Source organism: Aythya ferina (assembly GCF_964211825.1).
Source record: "Aythya ferina genome assembly, chromosome: 6".
NCBI lineage: Eukaryota > Metazoa > Chordata > Aves > Anseriformes > Anatidae > Aythya > Aythya ferina.
The window spans coordinates 28,019,492-28,040,173 of record NC_140303.1 but is presented as its reverse complement, the minus strand read 5'-3'; the positions used below and the strand labels follow the sequence as shown (position 1 = coordinate 28,040,173).

The following is a 20,682-nucleotide window of genomic DNA, read 5'->3' as shown; positions in this document are numbered from 1 at the left end:
TATTTTAATTTGTTTGTGTCTAAACCCAAATATCAGGATTGTACTTTGCCAGTGAGCCATTTCCCCAGCAGGACATGGGTTAAAATTAACCTGTATCTGCGCTGGGGTTGATTCAAAGCTATGCAGACCTAGAGGTCAGGAGCGACCAAGACATTCAACCTCTCTCTTGCTGAGCAGCCTGCATTCCCAATAACTGCTGTTTGATAAAAACATAATTTGACTTCTGTTAAAGCTTCTTCTACTGGAAGGTAGGTAGTCTTGATTTAATCTCACTGATGAAGTTTCAGGCATTAGCAATTGCTTTTCTTCTAGCCCTGGATGCTTCCTCTGCCTTTCTCCAGTGCTGGATCCAACGTTCCTTTCATTTTTGCTATTTCCTTTCCACAACACCACAGTGCTAAGTCTCTCTTCATCTTCTTTCTCATAAACTACATGTAAGTCAATCAAACCACTGAAGTCTCCCACTACTACAGTATTTTTTTTCTAGTCTTGTATCAATTTTGTGTCTCTCTTCCATCCCTAAGGATCCTGATGTGGATGGATCAAGACTTCTCATACAACTTTCAGTGATGGATACAGACTCCCTCTGCCCAGGTTGTGCACACTGAAAGCAGCACGTGAATTAATTTTGCCCATAGACCACATAAAATAGGATCCCTCCTAGACAGGCCAGAGTCTCACCTTTTGTTTGTTCAACTGGTGTCCCACACTCCTACGTGTGGAATTTTGCCTTTGTCTGTGTTATTAAATACCATTTCTTCAAATGAGTTCAGCTTCCCATGTGATCCAGATCAGCAGCTGCGTTAGGTCTGTGATGACTCCTCCCACCATCAGAGCAGAGCTTGTACACACTTGAAGTTCTGCTCCTCTTGGTTCCTATTGTATATAAAGGTGAAGTTGTAGGGCAGAAGCATCCAACTCCTTGTGGACCCTGATCTAATGTGTTGATGCTTGGCTCAGGCTGCATCCAGCAACAGAAGTTAAAGACTCAGATAACAGGTAGGAAGTTGGCTGAGTCCTACCAAGGGAGCTATATGGCACTGTGGGATCTTTTGAGGTCACGCTCATTCCCGAACTGCTCTTCAGCCCTCTGTGATGCAGCAGAGGCATGCCCAGGGATTTCTGAAGGATCTGCATATAATGGCTCTCTGGGCCATACACTGATATTCTCTTTTTGAGCAACATATAACATGATCCTTAGCAACAGATGACATCTCTCGTGGCAAAGCTTATTGCACTGGGCAGCAGGCCCAGATGAGGGTCCTGCAACCAGCTTTGGAAATGTATTTTGCTAACCCATTGGTCACTGACACCTCACAAAACCACACAGATGCATAGCAGGACTTCGTGGCTGCAAGTATGTCCCTTTACCCATTGGTAACTGGTGGTTCCTAGCTACCTACCAGATAGTTTCCTCTGCTTGCTGTGTTTACATGGGATACACCACAGTTTCAGAATTAGTCACCCATGTCTCCTCTAAGGGGAAAGTTCCAGGTTCCCTGTATTTGTCTTTACCATTGTGCAACAGGACATAGTTGTATGATTCAAACATAGATATGAGTATATATTACCACACTGGTTTTTATTTGATTGTTGAAACATCACATGCACCATATCATTTTAAACTTTCAGTGATTATTTGGCTCACTTCAGAGCACACCTTCAAAGTCACTCCTGGAAAAGGGGCTTTCATCCTGAGATCACTCTCCAGTGCATACACAGTAGAGTGGCATGAGTCCACCATCAGCCAAAGGCTCAGAGTGGTATTTTCTCCAATTCAAGCTCAACAGGAATAACAAGCAGAAATTGATGCTGGTGATGCTGAGCTCCTGGGGAGACCTCCAATTCTTCCACCTTATGGAGAATCACACAGTATGGGTATGAGAGTAGGAGGGAGATGTCTGAGATATCTAAGGTGTTGACTTCACTAGTGTCCACTGCATCAGTGTTTGAATAACCCGGGGAGGGGTATGAAGGTGTGCCAAGGTATCAGCAGTTGTGCTCAGCTCTGTTGCAGGAGGTATGGCCTGATGAAGTGGATGGTTGTCCCCCATTAGGTGGAATGTCTTCCCTTCCAGGCCGGAGTGATCATGTTACCCAAGTGACTGGTGTCTGAAAATCAGAACTATTGAGCCTAAAGGAACTTAGAAAACATCATTGAACTATTTAATATAGATTTTTCAGCACTGGGGGAAGGAGGGTGTCTATTCTTTCAAATACATTTTAATAGCAGTAATAATACTTCTATAATGCCTTATCCAAAGGGTTTCATGAGATGTATAAACAAACTATTTTACTTTTTATGTTTTGGTTTACCGAGCTTTAAAATATATTAAATATTTACCTCAGTGTGGTGTTACGAGGATTTAGTTTGTTCAAGTGATCTGCCAAGATCAGCCAGGAAGCATGCTTTTGAATAAAAACAGACTTTCAGTGTTTTTCGTGTGATGGTGGTGGCTTTCTGAAAAGAATATACACTCCTTTGTATTTTTTCACTCAAGCTTCTGGATGAAATTAGAAAACAGAATAAAAAAATGAATAGGAATGGTCATTTTGGGTAGCCTTCAAACATCTATCTTTTTTTTTTTTTTTCTTTTTTTTTTGTGGACCTATTCCAGTGCATTGGCAGAAAAATACTTAGACTAGCTGTGAGGCTGTAAGCAAAACTTGTGATGAATTCAGAGCTTCCAACACAGCAGCACCAGCTCAAACAACTGCAGTGCTAATACACTTGGAATTGGAAACTCAATGAAAAAAAAAAAAAAAAAAAAATTAAAAGAAGAGAAGTATCTGTTTGCTGACTTCTGTTTTCAGAAGCATGGCTTCAGTCTTGTTTTCCTGTGGCAATCAATGATTCATGAATTCAGGACTAGAGTGCTATCATCAGAAAAAAACATTGCATGCCTGTGGTTTGTTTTGCACAATAACAGATTTCAAGGTGACAGGTGCTGGAGTGGTATGATAGATTGGGTAGGGTGAATCCAGTCTGGCTTGGTTTCACTGGAATTCCATCAGCCGGAAGGTCTCAGACATTTTCACGGTGTAGACCCCACCTTAGCAGAGAGAATGTGTTATGGCCAGTCCCCTACATCACCTCCCTCCCATCCATAATCAGAAAACATTCCTGTGGCCACCCGAGCAAATACATACATGGGAAAGTAGCATTAGGAAAGTATTTCATGAATTCTTAGCTGTTTTTTAATCCAGCAACTGAAAACAAGGAGTTTAGCCAACATCAAATGACTGCCCATGTGTGTATGGATCATCAGCAGCCCATATATCGTATCTTGGAGATCTTGGTCTTACAAAACCCTGTGGAGCAGACGCTCCACATTTTGTTGCTGCCAGCAGCCATGCTCACTGTATACTCTTGGCCCATACAATGTACCTGGAATATTACTCTAAATATAACACAATATCTGCTTGTATTTGCAGAAACCCTACGTCTGTAAAATCCCTGGCTGCACAAAGAGGTACACAGACCCTAGTTCCCTCAGGAAACACGTCAAGACCGTACACGGGCCTGATGCCCACGTCACGAAGAAGCAGCGCAATGACGTTCACCCAAGGCCACCTCCTCTCAAGGAAAATGGGGACAATGAGGCAAGCGCCAAGCAAAGCAGCAAGGTTTCAGAGGAGAGCTCCGAGGCCAACAGCACCACGAGGAACATGGAGGATTGCTTACAAGTCAAAACGATAAAAACAGAGAATTCTGTGGTAAGAGCAGTTGCTCTTGGCAGAAATCACATGGGCCCTAATTTCCCCAATGCAATGGGGGCATGAAGCATTTGCATGCGATTTACCTCTGCCCACAGTTGCCCTTCACCTGCCAACACCCTAGAGATCAAGTCCAGAGATGAGACTGCAGGTCAGGGCCCAGTCCAATACATTTTGCACCTTTCTACCCAGCATCGCAATTCCCACCCTTGGAGTCACGGGGACCACGTGATGCCTGGTATCATGTTTGGCCTGCCTTTGCTGTGCACATGGGTAAAACATGGCAATATCACAGAGTTATGGTCAAATAAGCTTTACCCTCCTCTCCAGTTTAAACTGAGCAACACACACAGGACACAGATCAATGAAGGTGTCTTGAAGCACAAGTCCATCCCTTTTCTCCTCTTTCTCCTTCCCACCCTCTTCCTTGTTTTGCTTTCCAGGCTGCTGCAGCAAAGTTTTGCTGGCACGTTTTGCTGTTGTGGCCTGATGTTGTGGTCTAATGATGATGATGGCAATATAAGTAGCTGTTTTATTTTTGCTGGGTGTCTTGAAGTTAAGTTCTTCAGGCCTGTCCACCACACAGAGAAGCCTGGAATCAATGGGGTTGACAGGAGACTCTTGAGATCATCTGGTCCAACCCCCTGCTCAAGCAGGCTCAGCTAGAGGAGTATACTTCACTCAGGAGTATACAAGTTCACTGCAGGACCCCCAGCTGCCAGAGAAAATTGTAGTGGGATGACAGGGTGGGGAAGTGGTGCCAGGAATAAACAGGTGAGCTAGAACAAATAGTCCTTCTGTGGCCCAGAGAGTATGGGCTTGCAGTCAACCATGATCAGGCTTTACAGCCCCATGAGTTGCCTCTAGCAGAAACAACGACCATTTAACAGCCTTTTGGCCATTACAGCAGCTCCACAGTAGGCAGTAGCATGGTCAGTGGTGCTAACAAAGTATGTATAGTGATGGGCCCAAAAACATTCAAGGCTCTTCCTATGGAGGGAGCCCACCTGCTCCTCAGCACACTGCCGCTGGTGAAGGAGAAGGGGCAATGAACACACGGGAGCACTTCTACCTTTTATAATTATCTTCACCTTCATACCCAGGGTTCTGATCTCCTGTACCAGCTCAGAGTGGGGCAGGGTACAGGCTGGATATGGCAGAAATGGCCTTCACCTGTGCAGGAGGGTGCAAAATATAGTCCCAAAACTTCTTGCTGTAGCTGAAAAAATGTTGAGCTCCAAAATACATGTTTTCTTGATTTGATTCCAAGCTGAAAGATTGTTATTCCAATCAAACAACATGCCCTGAAGGTACAGAGATTGTCTGGAGAAGGTTAAGGGATGTACCTTTGGACAAGTTAGTAATGAGTTTCATGTTTCAGTTAGGAAGGAGTTGAGTATTTTCACATCCAAGTTGTCTCTTACTGACTAAAGGAACAGTGTTACTTTACTGACACTCAGCACTGGGTTATAAAAACAGACTGTGAGAACCACTGGACAGAATGACCTCTCTCCAGTACTCTTCCTCTGTGTGTTTCTTTTTTGATTATGAAAACATGGACACAAAACTGGTTCCCCACCCGGTTTCTCCTGAAGGTGTGAGCTTGTTTTCCCAGCTCTGCGCTCCCAGGGCTGCAGCCAAGGTGTCTCACTGGCAGCAGGGTCCATGGGTCAGATGTTCCTCTATGCTCTCCCTGTCCAGTGCTTTACTCATGTGTATATAACAGGCAGCATCTGACCTGGAGGTCTCACTTCCATCTCCTCTTTTGTGATTAAGGTCAGGGTGGTGGGAGGGGTGAGATGCTTCACTGGTTCTCATTGCTCCAAGGCCCCTTGTTTTGGCCCAGCTTTAGGTCTAGTCCCAAACCTACAGAGACTGGTGGGAAGTCTCTCATAGGGTTTTTTATGTGGGCCTACAAACTGAAAAGGTGCTTGTAAGAAAGACGGAGAGACATTTTACCAAGGCCTGTAGTGATAGGATAAGCAGTAATGGTTTTAAACTCAGAGAGGGTAGGTTTAGATTAGATGTTAGGAAGAAACAAGTGGCCCAGAGAAGCTGTGGATGCCCCATCCCTGGAAGTGTTCAGGTGGGCCTTCAGCAACCTGGTCTGGTGGGACGTGTCCCTGCCCATGGCAGGGTGGGGTGGAGTAGATGATCTCTAGAGGTCTCTTCCAGCCCAAACCATTCTATAAGTCTGTGGCAGGAAAGGCAGGGTATGGGAGGAGGAGATGCTTGCAATTTGTGTTGTATTCTGCATTCCCCTCTTCTTCCTTCTACTAACACGGTCTTTACTGTCAATGCTGTCTTTGTCCTAACAACCTGTTCTTTATTCCCACTTACCCCTCCTTACTCTACCTTCCTAAGGACAGTCGGTACTAAGGTGAGCAAATAAATCCTTTTTGTTAAAATTGCTGCGTAAGGCATGGTCTCCAGCAGACCTCCTGTCTCCAACAAACCTGACGGGAAGGGGGTGAGGGGTGCAGAGCAGAGTAATGGGGAGGGACAGGGGATATTTGCTTAAGGGTGAAAAGGGGAGGGGCATAATGCTTGAGGACTCCCCCATCACGTTGTTCTCAACATCACAACTCCCATTAAATTGTGGGATCACAATCTCTATCATCCCAACTGAAGGGCTGTGAGGCCATCAGAGCCAGTCAGCCCTGCCTGTGAGGGCTACTACAGGGCAAAATAAAACATCACCTGCACTCCCACCTTGGCCTGGGGGCAAAGCATGTTGCCTTTTCAGCACTCCCATTTTCTGACAGTTGCTGGAGCATGGGCCTCGAGCAGAGAAGCCAGGCATCCTGTCGGGCAGCAGCAACTGCTGCCTCAGAGCAAGTTCAGACTATTTCGTGTCTGCTGTGAATAAACTCCTCAATGTGAAATGCAATTTCTGATGTAAATAAAATAAGCGTTTATGCTGCTTATCTCTTATCTGCAAGTGGGAGTTTGCAAACAGTAAACCAGGTTTTTACCTGGCTGGGAAGTTTGTCAGCTAGCATAATTATATGTTAGGGTATTTTAAAGACAGAAATACATTGTGTTTGAAATACTTAGGCCTTGATCCTGTGTTAGATAAGCAAGTACTTGCCGCAACATACCTTGCACAACCAGGTAGTGTGCTGCTTTTCTTCAAGAAGCTTCATTGTTTGGTGGAACATCATTTGGTTCCTCTCTGCACCTGGGATAGGGCCAAACATGGAGACCACTGGAGATGTTGGGCTCCTGGTTTCTTTCCACCTGTCCAACTCCTCCTCTTTTCCTTCCCCAAGATGTGTCAGTCCAGTCCTGGTGGCCAGTCGTCATGCAGCAGTGAACCGTCACCCCTTGGCAGCACCAACAACAATGACAGTGGAGTAGAAATGAACATGCACAGTGGGGGAAGTCTGGGAGATCTGACGGCGTTGGATGACAACGCTCCTGTTGTGGACTCAACAGTCTCATCTGGTAATTCGACAGTCAGCCTGCAGCTAAGGAAACACATGACGACGATGCAACGACTTGAACAGCTCAAGAAAGAGAAACTCAAGACAGTTAAGGATTCCTGCTCATGGGTGAGCCCAGCTCCACAAGCCAGAAACACCAAGCTGCCTCCCATCTCAGGAAACGGTAAGCTGTGGGCCTGGGCCTTGTCCTGTAGGAACCCTCCACAGCTGGTCTCAGGTCTCATAACTAAGAGTCTGCCCTAAGAGGGGATCATTTCTTACAGCCTCTGAGTCAGTCCTTGCTGGACAGAGATGTCAGGTAAAATGGAGAGCTTGGGTGGAAACACAGCCATCTGGTTATGTGCAACAGAAATCCAGACGGCACAGCTAGGAAGGGAGGCAAAGGTCTCTTGTTCCTGGGCTTGTCCAGAACCCAGCAGCAGGTGTCCTCAGCATCCCAGTGGCAGCCACAAGCCTGCTTGGATTTGTTCCAGCAGTAACAGTTCCCCAAGGGCTGACGTGCCTCCTGGGAAACTGCTGGAGCATAGCAGCAATACAGCCAAGCCCTCCATACCAGATCTTGCTCCAGCAGGCCTGCTGTCACTTCAAGGGCTTGTGGCTATTCCCTACAGCTTCATATGCTAGTTTTCCACTGACTGGGGGGTTCCTGATTAAGGTGTCTCGATGATCCCTTTGTGCTCCTCTAACTTCTATGACTCTGTTCACACCAGTCCTACTTTTTTTTTTTTTTTTTTTTCCCCACTAAGAAAAGCTCATGTGGAGGGACTTCCTCAGCAACTGAGCACCAGTGGGGGGTACACACTGCAAATACTCTGCAGGAGGGATAACTCGTCTTCTCTCCCCAGACTTCTTGCTCTTTGTACATAAACACAGAGCTGTAGATGAAGCTTTGAATTCACTAGCAGCAAATGAAATTCACTATCATCCCTATAAAATGTTTGGGGGTGGCATACTGTGTCCCTGCTTCAGCATGTAGAAGATTGCCAAGCAGAATTTCTCAGCTAACTAAACATTTTCCTTCCCCACAACCTTTCTCTCAGGCTCTGTTCTAGAAAATAGCGGTGGTTCTTCTGCTACGCTGCCTAATCCAAGAATAATGGAGCTGTCTGTCAATGAGGTTACGATGCTGAACCAACTCAACGAGCGCCGTGATAGTACGACAAGCACCATCAGCTCTGCCTACACCGTGAGCCGCAGATCATCAGGGATTTCCCCGTACTTCTCCAGCCGCCGCTCCAGCGAGGCTTCGCAGCTCGGGCACCGTCCCAACAACACAAGCTCTGCCGACTCCTATGACCCGATTTCAACTGACGCTTCCCGTCGGTCAAGCGAGGCGAGCCAGTGCAGCGGGATGCCGGGTCTGCTAAACCTCACGCCAGCTCAGCACTACAGGCTGAAAGCCAAGTACGCTGCTGCTACAGGGGGCCCTCCTCCGACTCCCCTGCCGAACATGGAGAGGATGACTCTGAAGAACAGGATCTCACTAATGGACGGGCCAGAGCCCACCTTGCCCTCCATCCGCCTCCCGCCAGGCCCCAGGCGTTGCAGCGATGGCAACACCTATGGCTACACATCAGCCGCAACATTTCCACATGAGGTGCCAGGCAACTGCACAAGACGGGCAAGTGACCCAGTGAGGAGACCTGCTGGAGACCCTCAGGCCCTCCCGCGAGTTCACCGCTTCAACAGCACCAACAGCATGAACCCCTTCCATCCTCCACACCCCGCGGACAGGAGGAATTTCAGCCTCCAGAGCTACGGGCGCTCCGACGGGAACCTCCCCCGGCACACCTACTCGCCCCGGCCACTGAGCATCAGTGAAAACATCGCCATGGAAGCCATGTCTGGGGAGGCGGAGGCACCAGTTGGAGACGACGACATTATGCTGCCAGATGATGTGGTGCAGTACATCAAGTCTCAGAACAACGGGACGGCAGCTGAGAGCACTTCCATGGGGTACGGCAATGAGATGCAGAGCTTCCAGGGAGGTGGGAAGTTGCAGCCCCTGGCCTTTCCTGGCCAGCGCAGGATGGCGGTGGCTGAGGCAAGCATGAGCCATTTGGGGCCCATGATGGCAGAGTGTCCCATGAGCTTTGACGCTCCCTCAGACATGAATAAAAATAACATGCCTGTCCAGTGGAACGAAGTCAGCTCGGGTACAGTTGATATGATGTCCAATCAGTCGAAGCAGCAGTTTTCGCAAGGGAACTTAGCAGTGGTGCAGCAGAAGCAGAACTTTGGTCAGTACCAGAGCTACAACCAGCAGCAGATGCAGCTACCAGAGAACAGCATGAATGTAACACAGCAGAGCTTTATGCAAAGAAATGTGGGCATGGACGGTCAGAGGCTAAACTGTATGCAGCTGCGGCAGCAGCCGATGAGCCTAGGCCCCGGTATAAACCCCGATCTGGGCTCGCACACAGGGTATAACCAACCTCATCAGATGCTGAGCCCCAGTGCAATCAGCAGCAACCCAAATCAGATCTCTCCTTCTTGTAGCAGCATGGCAGCAAAGCCCGGACCCCACCTTCACCCTCAGCAAATGGACATGGCAACCGACCCTTCGTTAATGGTCAGCAGCAACAGCGAGCGCACAATGCTCAACCAGGTCATGCATGAACCGAGTCAGCAGAACTACTCATCTCAGCAGACCCACCTGAACTTCCCCATGGCTCAAGAGGCCTTTCACCAGCCCATCATGCCCTCCAACCAGCCCAATTATGAGCCCCAGCAGAGCATGATGGGCTCGGCAGCGCAGCAGTATCCAGCTGGCATGGTCCAGCCTCGTCCCCCACCTGAGCCGAGCCCGGCCAGCAGAACCCGCGGCCTCCGCACCGTGCAGCAGCTGGGCTACATGAGAACTCCCCACCCTACAAACACCATGAGCCCGGGCCAGGAGGCGGCGGAGGCTGTGCACAAAAGAACCGGTGACATGTTGCCCGCGCTGGCCCAGCAGTGTGCGGACGGCACGAGGGAAAACAATTTGATGTACTATTACGGCCAGATCCACATGTACGAACAAAACAGCAGCTTTGATAATCAGGCGGACTGCAGGGTCAGACAGCAGCAGTGCGCACTGAACGGCAAGCCGGCTGCACTGCCTTCCCCGGGAGCGAACCAGGTGTCCAGCACAGTGGACTCGCAAGGTCTTGAGCCACCCCAGATAGATTTTGATGCCATCATGGACGATGGGGACCACTCGAGCCTGATGTCGGGAACTCTGAGCCCCAGCATCCTGCAGAACCTCTCCCAGAACTCCTCTCGCCTGACGACTCCACGAAACTCTCTGACACTGCCCACCATTCCCACGGGAATAAGCAATATGGCAATAGGCGATATGAGCTCCATGCTGACCACGCTGGCGGAAGAGAGTAAATTTCTCAACATGATGTCCTAACAGTAAAGCACAAGGCCTGAGCGCTATCCAAGGGGTCTGTGTGAAGCAGTTTTATGAATGTGCTTTTGAAAAATAATCTGTTTCAATAGAGTAGATTTTTTTTTTTTTTGATAAGTATTAAATACATTAAAGGGATTCAAAGTAAAAAAAAAAAAATTAAAGCCTCTGTACAGAGTTATGTAAACTACACCCAGGCAGTTCAGTACTGCAAGGGTGCACCTCTAGTAATATTTTTGGCTTGGTTTCCCAGAGCACTGAATGGTATTGCCACCAAGCCAGGAGACTGCATGAGCGTGGTTCAAGATGAAACCCTCCCTCCTTGGCAGCCCTGTAGATAGCGCTCCCCGTCATTTTCCATTAGTTACGTTTGCAAAAATTTAATTTTCAACCCGCCCCAGAAGGAAACGGGAGGATGTGGGTTTGATCAGAATAAAAGCCATACTATGTACTCTGCTCTGATGAGAGCAGTGTTTAGTTAAGTCTCCAAACAAGCCCTCTGCCAGCAGTATTGTTTTATACCGTAAGTACCTTTGTACCTTGCAAAGAGCATCGATTCCAAATGGCTTCTCAGCAAAGTGCCTTACCATGCTTTCATGTTAAATAGCCAAGGCCTCTCTTCCTTTAAAAATCAAATATAGTGTATTGCCAGAAGCGTATATAAAATGTACATTTATAAAAACATAGTGGTGTTTCTGAGAAAACATTGGAAAGACACATTGATGAGACACTTGAAAGGTGAATGCACACTTTGATCAGATGTGTTTACAACGTGGTTTATATCAAATGCAGAGTGGAGCAGAGGCCTGGGAACAGCAATCACTGGGAAATAATCCCCCGTGGCAGGACGGCTGCAGTGTGCAGAGTGACACAGGCACATACCTGTGCACCCTCTGAGCGGCAGCGGCACGGCACAGGGACTTTCTGCGGGGGCCCTGAATGTCTTTTTAATGTCAGATTTCTGAAGCATGCATTACCATATCCCTCTGCAGCTTTGCAACGGCTTCGCTTTCTTTTGGGTTTTCCAAGCTAAGGTGCTTGTATAGAAAAGAGATAGTGATGGAGAGTGGTTTTGATTGTTTCAGCCCAGTCTGCAGACAGTGCTGTGGGAGATTGGTCTGTCCAGGGTTCACTTACTGCATGCAGGGTTCTGCCTGGGCTCCGTGTACACGCCAGGCACATGACTGCACTAACGGGAGGCCAAGCATGAGCTAATAAACCCTCCCCAGCAAGGAGGCTTGTTGGCAGGGACCCAGTGCTGCATTAATGTGTCCCACCGCTTTGGTCAGCATGAAAAGAGCTGCTGTATCCAAAAAGTATACCCTGGACAACCCACAAACTGCTCTTTGTACCCAGGCTGGTTCAGTTCAGCGCTGCACCTGCAGTCTACAGTGTAGGCAAACATCTGGATAGTCTCAAAACAGGTATTTGAATCAAAATAGCGGCTCTGTCTGTGAGAATATCCTGCAAACATTCTTGGGGAAGAGATGGGAGGAGCAGGGCCTCCCAAAGCCAAATCCTCCACCAAAATACAACTGCTTATAGTAATGATTAGTTGTTTTCAAGGCCAGGCTCATCTGGCACTGAAGTCAATCTTGTTGCATTATTTATTTTGTTGTCATTAGACAGAAGGGTAGAAGTGGTGGGGTGCATGTACTTGAGCAGGAAGACTTGTTTAACTTCTGACTGCTCTCACAGCACCAAATACTTTGCGCCCTGTTTGTGAAAGGGAAGGGGGAAAGTGTGCCATTCTCCCCAGGTTCTCACAGTTTGACCAAACACATCTTCAGGGCCTCAGCCTCTCCTTGCCATCTCCCATCTCCTCTCCACACTGATGTGATGTTCTCACTTGCATCTGACTCTGTCCCCTGCATTGGACAGCGGCAGCTTTGTAGAGGTGCTTTCTGGTGTCCTAACGTCCCTGCTTTCCTTTTGCACAAGCTGTTGTGTCAGGCTCACTGTTGTCAGCATGACCAGGAGCTGCTGTGAAATGCCACGTGTTACCTCCAGGCAAACTAAGCAGTATTTCAAGCCCCAGCAGCCATGGTTGGCAGTGCTGGGTTGGCTCAGCCCTGCTGCCAGGTAGGGCACAGCTGGTGCAGGGAGGCGCTGCTCAGCATCCTGCGATCTCACCCGTCCTCATCCCAAATGCAAAGGGTGTGCACAGGATGCTCTCACCCCTGGCCTTCACACCTCGAGCCCCCGTGACTCCACTGATGTCCTGGGGGCGTGAGGACAGGAAAGCAAAGCAAGGTGCCTGGCTGTTTATTTGTGTCTCCCGTGAAAGGTGTATGTAAAGGGATTGTTTTATAGTCCGCTGTATATATTCTCCTGCAGTTACTGACCTTGCCCTTGCCTTTGCATTTATGAAAAGAGGGCAGTACGTATTTTAGGATGTTGTATGTTGTCCTGGACGCTTGGAGTGCAACTGGGCATCCCTTGTGCTGAGATGGATCAGGCCTTTGTGTGTCCTTTGACTGCTAATCTGTTTTTTTCAACAGCTGCACAGGGCAATGGTGGCTACTGAGTCCCTCTTCACAGATAACTCATTTGCAAAAGATCAAACGCAAAAGCAAAACCAAATCTCCAATGACTTGAGATTTCTCAGACTTTCCAGTGGTGGTCTTCCTTCATTTACTGAAATAGTATTATAATAACCATTCCAGCACTGTATATATTATGTATAGAAGACATCATTACTAAAAGTACGGTAGGTGAATTGTTCTGTCAAATTTATATCTTAAGAACATTTTTAGCTGTTTTCTACATCATAAGAACAGAGATAACATGCTGAAACTGTATATAAACCTTTTGTACATTAAAAAATAATTTTTTTCATAATTCCTTGTGCCTGTTGTTACTGCCTTTTATTGATAATGGTGGTTGGCATTGGTCTGGCATTGTCACACCAACACGGTCAGATGGACTCGGATGGTGCCTAGGAATGGGTGGTGAGGAGATGGATGGGCCTGGTGTGTGACCCACTGCTTGATGCTGTCTGGGTTCAGATCAGCAAAGCCATGATGAGCCATGACAATGACTAGATGAAATTTCTCCACAATGACTAGTTGAAATCTCCACTCGAGAGACTGATTTTCAATTTGATTTCATAGATGTGGGTGGATGTGGACTGGGTGAGAGCTTTAGGGGAAGCTGGGGAGGCTGTTCATAGGTGAGCATTATGGGCACAGCAATGAATTTCAGATAAAGTCAGCTGTTAAGCAAAGCAGTTTGTGTGTGAATCAGCCATAGAACTTTGTGCACATGAACCAGAAGCTTCAAGCGACTGAAGGGATGTCCTCATTTTGCTTCAGGCAGGACTCCTGCTGAGCTTATCAGTAGAATCAGGTAAGTTTGGGACAAATCCTCACCCTGTAATCTGGATTCCCTCATAATCAGCAGCAAGAGATGGACATGCCCTAAAACACAATTAATCTTTCCTGTTTTAGACACGTAGGATGGGGTGGATTGTCCTCTGGAAGGCATCAGTCATCCTCCTCATTTATTGCAGGATGAGGTGAATCCCATGCTCTTGTGACTCTTGCATCAGTCTCAGCAGTCTGAGGTTGAGCCAGGGAACAAGATGTTGATTAACGTGTTAATGATCCTGTTAGTCTGCAAATCCATTGGATAAATATCACACCCTTCTGTACTGTCCAAGAACTACACAAATAACATTTTTTAAAATGCAGTAATATTATTAAAGGGAAATAGTTCAGAGCTTTTCTATTGACAAAAGGCTTTGGAGACTCAGATCAGCTCCTACTGCTTTTCTACTTCAAACACTTAAAGTGAGTCTCTAATCTAGATCAAATGCCACTTCTAGCCAGTATTTCACTTTAGAGTTTGATCGGGGCACACCTCTGCCTGTGTAAGAACATCTTTATTACTTAAACTGGGTCAATATTTCCTAGGAATACACCCGAGGTTATGTACCAGCATACACTTTTTTTACTGCCTAGCCATCCTGGAATCAACAGAGATGGAAAGGCCCATTTGTCCAACTTTAAGAAGGTAATAAACCTTCTGCAACAACTGGTATTTGTAAGCCAGACCCTTGGAGTTTATACAACTGTGAGAACATCGTAATATTCAATTAACCCTCTTTTTAATTGATCGTCTCCCTTATGAAATTGAAACATCCTAACAGGGCTGATTCTGACCCTCTGGTGCGTGTTACTTCATTCCACTCCCAAAACTGTTGAGGGCACAGGCGGAGTAAGATCCCATTCTGGGTAAGACCATCACAGCCCTTTGAAATTGCACTAATATCCAAAGTTTTCCTGGAGGGGAGAAAAAGTCCATAAAAGCTACTGTTGCTGGATCTGATTGCACTTACTGAGTACAGAGTCATTCCAATGGCTCTTTATTGCAGTGGTCTCAGTAGGGATGACATAGGAGTTCTTGTTCTTTACGAGCTGTTGGATCTACTTGGAAGAGCATACGTGTTGTAAATAAATGGTGTGGTTTATATTATTGGAAGGACAATTTATAACCAACCAAGGCCTCTTGCAGACAGCTATTTAACTTGTAAGTAAAATGACCTAACACTTAAGAAATTTAGAAGCTACAAAACAACCTATGTTGTGGCCAATATACTTATTTCTCACCCTTGATTTATGCTTCATGTAAAATTTGAAATGGCTATATTAAATATGTTTGCTGTAAAAATAAAATTAAAAAATAAAAATAAAAAAGGCAAAGTGATGCTTTCACACACACCGAAGGTTTGTGACTACTGGAGCTTGCTCCAATTGCACTAACACCTGTGATTCATTGCACTGGTCCCTTCCCCTCCCTATTTCCATTTTCCCCACACTGGCCTGTCAGGCAGATATGTAGGGGGCACAGTGGCCTGCCTGCTGTCAACTTTGAAAGAGCTGCTGCACTCACCAACAGTGCAATTGCTGGAAATGTCTCTAAGTATCAATGTCTTGCTGAAAACCAAACTCTGTGGCTACTGCTCCCAAGCGCCCTGTGGACATTTTTCTCCATCAGAGAGGCCATTTTACAACTGTATCTCTATGATAATTTGTATGGTGGTATCACCAAGGAGCAACAGACATGGCAAGAAACACCAAAAGGCAGCTCCTGCATCAGGAAACCGGGCATGGAGCTATATAAATCTTTGGTCTGGGTTGCTCTGGCTAGTCTTAACTCTTACTAAGTACAGCCCAGGGCAATCTCCATAAAGAAAGGACTTTAAAGGAAGGACTCAGAGCAGAACCTTGGTCTGATGCTCTGAACAATTTTCTAAAAGAGTCACACTCTCCCATTCATTTTCCCTTTCCTACTTCTTTTCCTTTCTCCCTCCCTTGACTATACAAAAAGACTACAGCTAAAGACAACCTTCACATACACCTCCCTTTCCCCCATCACTGTGCCTACTCTGTTCCTCTCCAGGAAGGACCCCAGAGCGCTCTGCCCATACAGACACCCTCTCTATCAGTGTTTGACAGATAGACAGTTGCATTTTTTGACTCAGGAGCACGAGGAACAGCTTTCCTGACACCTGCAGAGGGAATCTTGCAGGAGAAGAGCACATACTGCACAGCTGGATGTTGGCCAGAGCACAGGTTTGTGCTACAGCGTAGTGGTAGTGGTTAAAATAGATCAAGTGAAATGGGGAGAGCAGTAGGGAAGGGAGAAAAACTCGTCAAAACAGGGATAATTTTCTTTCATGGCTTTCTGTCTCGCAGTGTTGTTCTCACTTCCAAAATGTCGGCGGCCATGAGGAGTTACTGGCCATGACAAAAGGAAAACAAGGAAGCAAAACTTAGGTATATTTGTGGGTGTGAGATCTAGTTTTGAAGACAATTTTACATCTGTAGAGCTTTACATTAAGGGCTTTGGGGAACAAAAGCACCCATGTGGGCTCTGTTACCCTCCCATGCCCACTACAACTGGCCGTGCTGGCAGCCACCACCGGGCCAGGCGGCGAGGCTGGGGGCACAGGTCCCAGCCTGCACCCAGGGGGCTCCATCCAGCCACACAGGTGGCGGTGGCACGGCTGTGACGGTGACTGAGGGCATGACTGGGGCTGATTCACTGCAGGCTCGGAGAGGAGAAGCAGGCCCGGGCCTGGAGTCTGTAGGTGGCCTGCCCCACCCTTTGGCAACGCCAGCCTCCTGCCCTTGGCTGCAGACCTCGGAGCAAAGGCGCTCCCAGCCCCAGCGGCTCGGCCAAGCTGCAGGAAACACACGTGCTGCTCCATTTCTGCCCACTGTTATTGCATAGCAGCAAGCTGATAAACTCCAGGTGGCTTTATTGGCCCCATTTCCCTGCTGGCAACGCAGCCCTCCGCAAGGGTACCTGTCTGCTGCACTTACCCAGCTATCTGGCAGCCAAGCAAAGTGTCTCAGCTGACTGAAAAGTGATGTGTTAATTTATTTTTTTTTCTTCAGGAAAACGTCTTGATGCAAATCATTTAACCTCCGTGTCACTCATCAATAATGACAATAAGTGAAATTCGATCACGTTACATGAAGTGCACAGAGGATTAAACATCACTCCAGGCACACTGAAAGTGGGCGTCATTACTCTATCTGGGAGATCTTAAGGAGGGGGCGAGAAAACGGGTTTTGCTGTGCAGGCCAGGAGGCTGCACCCATGTAACACCAGCACCCACTGAGGAGGGTGCTCCCAGTGACGATCCTCATCGCAGGCCAGCAACTTTCCCTAGTTAGCAGCCGTCCAGGAACCAAACAGGTCTCACCTTGCTCGAGGAACGCTCAGGAAATGATCGCCTGTCTTAGCAATGTCTGGAGAGTTGTCAGTGAGAATGAAAAATGTTTTCAGGGAAAAGAAACTGGGGCTGAGCCAGGTGAATGTTTCTACTTAATTGAAAAAAAAAAAAAAAAAAAAAAAAAAAAGATCCCAGCATTTCCATCACTAACTGGAATAAGTGGGAGCGTTTTGAACAGATCAGCAGTGGTCTAGGTGTTGAAAGCACCAATGAGACCCGAGTATTTGAGAAGACTTCTCTCAGAGATGAGAGCCAGCTTTGTGGCCACTGAACACTTCCAGAAAAATGGACTGTAAATGCACAAATTAAGAGGTAAATTTAAAATCTGATCTGACTTATAAACCCTTTCAAAAATTCAACACATACTAACAGTGCATTAATGAGTTTAGCCTAAAAACCTTCCAAATCTAAATCTTGGATTTAGAAAAACACGAGGCTGAGACATGACTTCCAAGTAGTCTTGTAAAAGTGATATCAAAAAAGTGATATCAAAAAAAAAGGATTTTTCAGCTAAAATATTATCATTACATTCTTTTAATTAACATTTTAGCTGTCATTTACTTAAAAAAAAAAAAAGTAGAGAGATGGGTTGGCTTCATCGTAGGTGAATCAGTACCAGAAAAAGTCATGTCTCAAGGGGCCCATGAGGAGCTGTTTTCCACCCCTGCTTTTCCTATGAAGTTCTTCCACTTGTGAGAAATTGGGGCCAAGCAGAACTCACAAAAGAAAAAGGTGCATAATAAAGTCAGGGAATGAGAGCCCTTTAGATTAGTAACATACTTCCTTATAAAAGGAAAAAACACATTTTTAGTTCTGTTTAAAATTATTCCAACTAAAACACTAAGTACTATACTTTGTTATGATTAGATTAGCTAAGGTAAAACACCTTTCCTAGCCCTCTTTTCAGTGCTGACATGAGACAACTCAGGCAAAGTGCTGGCCCAGATGATTCAGCAGCGCTCAGAAATGGTTCACTGGGTAATGCAAATGGTGAACAAAGGGAGCCTTTTCTCCCCTCAGAGTAAAATCCATAGATGGACAGGAGGTTTATTTATTTAAAGATATTCAAACTTCTTTACTACTACTAGAAAGGAATCTGCTGTTTCTTCAATGAAAATAACTGCAGAACCATCAGAGGGCTATAATTGTAAACTTGGTCTTCACAGCCAGTGCATCAATGCTCTCTACTAGGCTGCATGAAAACCACTCAGATTAGAAAACACAATTCTCGAATGAACCCAATTGGGTACCACATTGAAGGAGATTATCTTCTAGCATGAATAGCACAAGAGGAGCCCAGCATAATTTATCTTGCTAGGTAAGTAACCACAGGACCACACTAGGAGCATTTGTGACTGCAAGTCCATACAACTAAGCCAGAGAAGGTCTTGCGGTTAGGCTTGATCTGTGTGTTTCTTTTGGTAGTAGTGGTTTGTTTTCTGTTAAGACACTGAATTTTGAGCCTGCCATTTTTCATAGCCACAGAAAGCACAGAGATCAGGCACTAACAGGCAAAACTAGCCAAGAAGTGGAAACGACACCCAAGAAAAATGTGACTGACCTCATGGAAGAGTGTGAACTGACCCTGTCCTCAGCGGGATTTTTGCTGGAGGTAGACAAGAATACAACTTTAGTAGAGACTGAGATGAGGCAATGTTCCACTTTACCTATATGTTACCAGGAGTATACAAGCCAGAATGCTTTTGTAGACAAGCAGCAGAGAGATGATGCTCTGGCATTGCGAGAGGAGGACAAGCCACAGGGCCTCACTCATCACAATTGCCCTATGTTCCTTGGGCTTCAGGCATGTTTCCCCTGGACAGGGCATGCCACTTTTTAGAGAAAAAAAACAACTCACGCTCACCCTTTGCCACTGCCAATATGTGCAGCTGCCTTACTTAGACATGTCTTGTAGAGCAACCTGCTACTGCGTTCAAGAGTGTGTTAGCATTTTTTGAGTTTTTCTACTGTGTCCTGGGATTGTGTTTTTTCTTGTTGTTTGTTTGTTTTGTCATTTGGTTTTTGCTTGGCTTTGTCTTTTTGATAAAATTGCACATACTTTTAGCTACTGAGGAAATAGCTTTTGTCCAAGCTCAAGTCAGCAATGGAAAAAGCCCAAACCAATGCAGTTTAGGTTCGGGGCCCAAACATCACCAGTCAGAGATGCCTTTAGTGGAGAAGCCAGAGCTTTTCATCTGTGCAAACAGAAAATTCAGCTTTACAACTCAGAACATGAAATGTCTCTGAAGAACTATGTGACAGTTTTAGGAAAAGTGTCTTTCCTGAAAAGCACTGGTGGTGGGAGAAACCATCAGAAGCATCACACAAAGCACAGCAGTAAGTATACTAAGAAGCAGGAGTAGGTCTGAGCCCAGTGACTCAGAAGCAATAAGCTGCATTGCCCAGGTAGGATGGACAACTCAAAGACCACTAAAATGTACCGCAACGTACATGACAGCAGGCTCCAGCCACCTGCAGGCTTCACAGTGTGCTCAAGGTCGTGTAAAATGAAGACAGCTCTGTCTGCACTCCACGTGTCAGGAAACAGGAGATGGAGCCGGTCAGGGTATAATCCAGTTAGGTGGGACATCTGAAAGACCATATGAAAACACTGGAGGTACAATAACTCTTTGGACTGGATTTTCTGGCAGTCATGCAAGCTTTTTTTTTTTGTTTGCAGTATAAAGGATGAGACAATGCTGGTACCATCGATGTTTCAACCAAGAGGCAAATATCTCATTTAAAAGTTTATTTTAATGAAGGCCTCCAGCTGGAAAGGTTATTTATTAACCTCTTATTTACAAATTGAGCCCTGATTCGAAAATTAAGGCATTGTAATTTAATATTAACCCACATGTCAGAAAATAATGAGACAAACTACAGGGAAAATTGCATTCCATATTGCAAAAGACCCATTTTATTTATAATGACCAGGATTACAAGTCATGCCAACATTGATGGATCATACTTTAAAAATCTTGATAGCTCATTCATTTCTATAATTATATTTATTACAAATTAAATAAGTTGCGGACACCCTTGATATACAAAGAGACAAAATTAATTTGTGAATCAGTATTAATCTGTCATCAAACTAAATGAACTCTCTTTCTGGTAGCCTACTGAATGTAATGTACTGTACCCGGCTTTCTGTGATCCTTGGGACAAGTAAGTGGTGGAAGGGCAAGTTCCAGCTGCTGAAGGAACATGTCTTCACTTGGGTGTATGTCACTTCTCAGTATGGCTTTTAAGATCAAGAGCTAAGATTACAATAGAAAACATTCTGGGCCAATTTATAGAAAATAATATGACTTCTGGTGTTTCTGTGAGCCTTGGTGCAAGGGCTCTACAGCCAGAGCCCTGAATGCAATCAGAACTCC

General features: G+C 46.1%; 1 protein-coding gene across 5 annotated transcripts in view; it reads left to right on the top strand.

The window, feature by feature from the left end:
- GLI2 (GLI family zinc finger 2) overlaps positions 1 to 13,365 on the top strand; it is a 297,910-nt gene extending 284,545 nt beyond the window's left edge. For all 5 annotated transcript variants that reach the window (XM_084523598.1, XM_084523599.1, XM_084523600.1 and 2 more), the window contains 3 exons: positions 3,436 to 3,717; positions 6,990 to 7,326; positions 8,204 to 13,365. In XM_084523598.1, the coding sequence (XP_084379724.1) occupies positions 3,436 to 3,717; positions 6,990 to 7,326; positions 8,204 to 10,560 (2,976 nt within the window). In that variant the 3' untranslated portion in view covers positions 10,561 to 13,365. The remainder of the gene's footprint in view (positions 1 to 3,435; positions 3,718 to 6,989; positions 7,327 to 8,203) is intronic.
- The last annotated feature ends 7,317 nt before the right edge of the window (positions 13,366 to 20,682 follow it).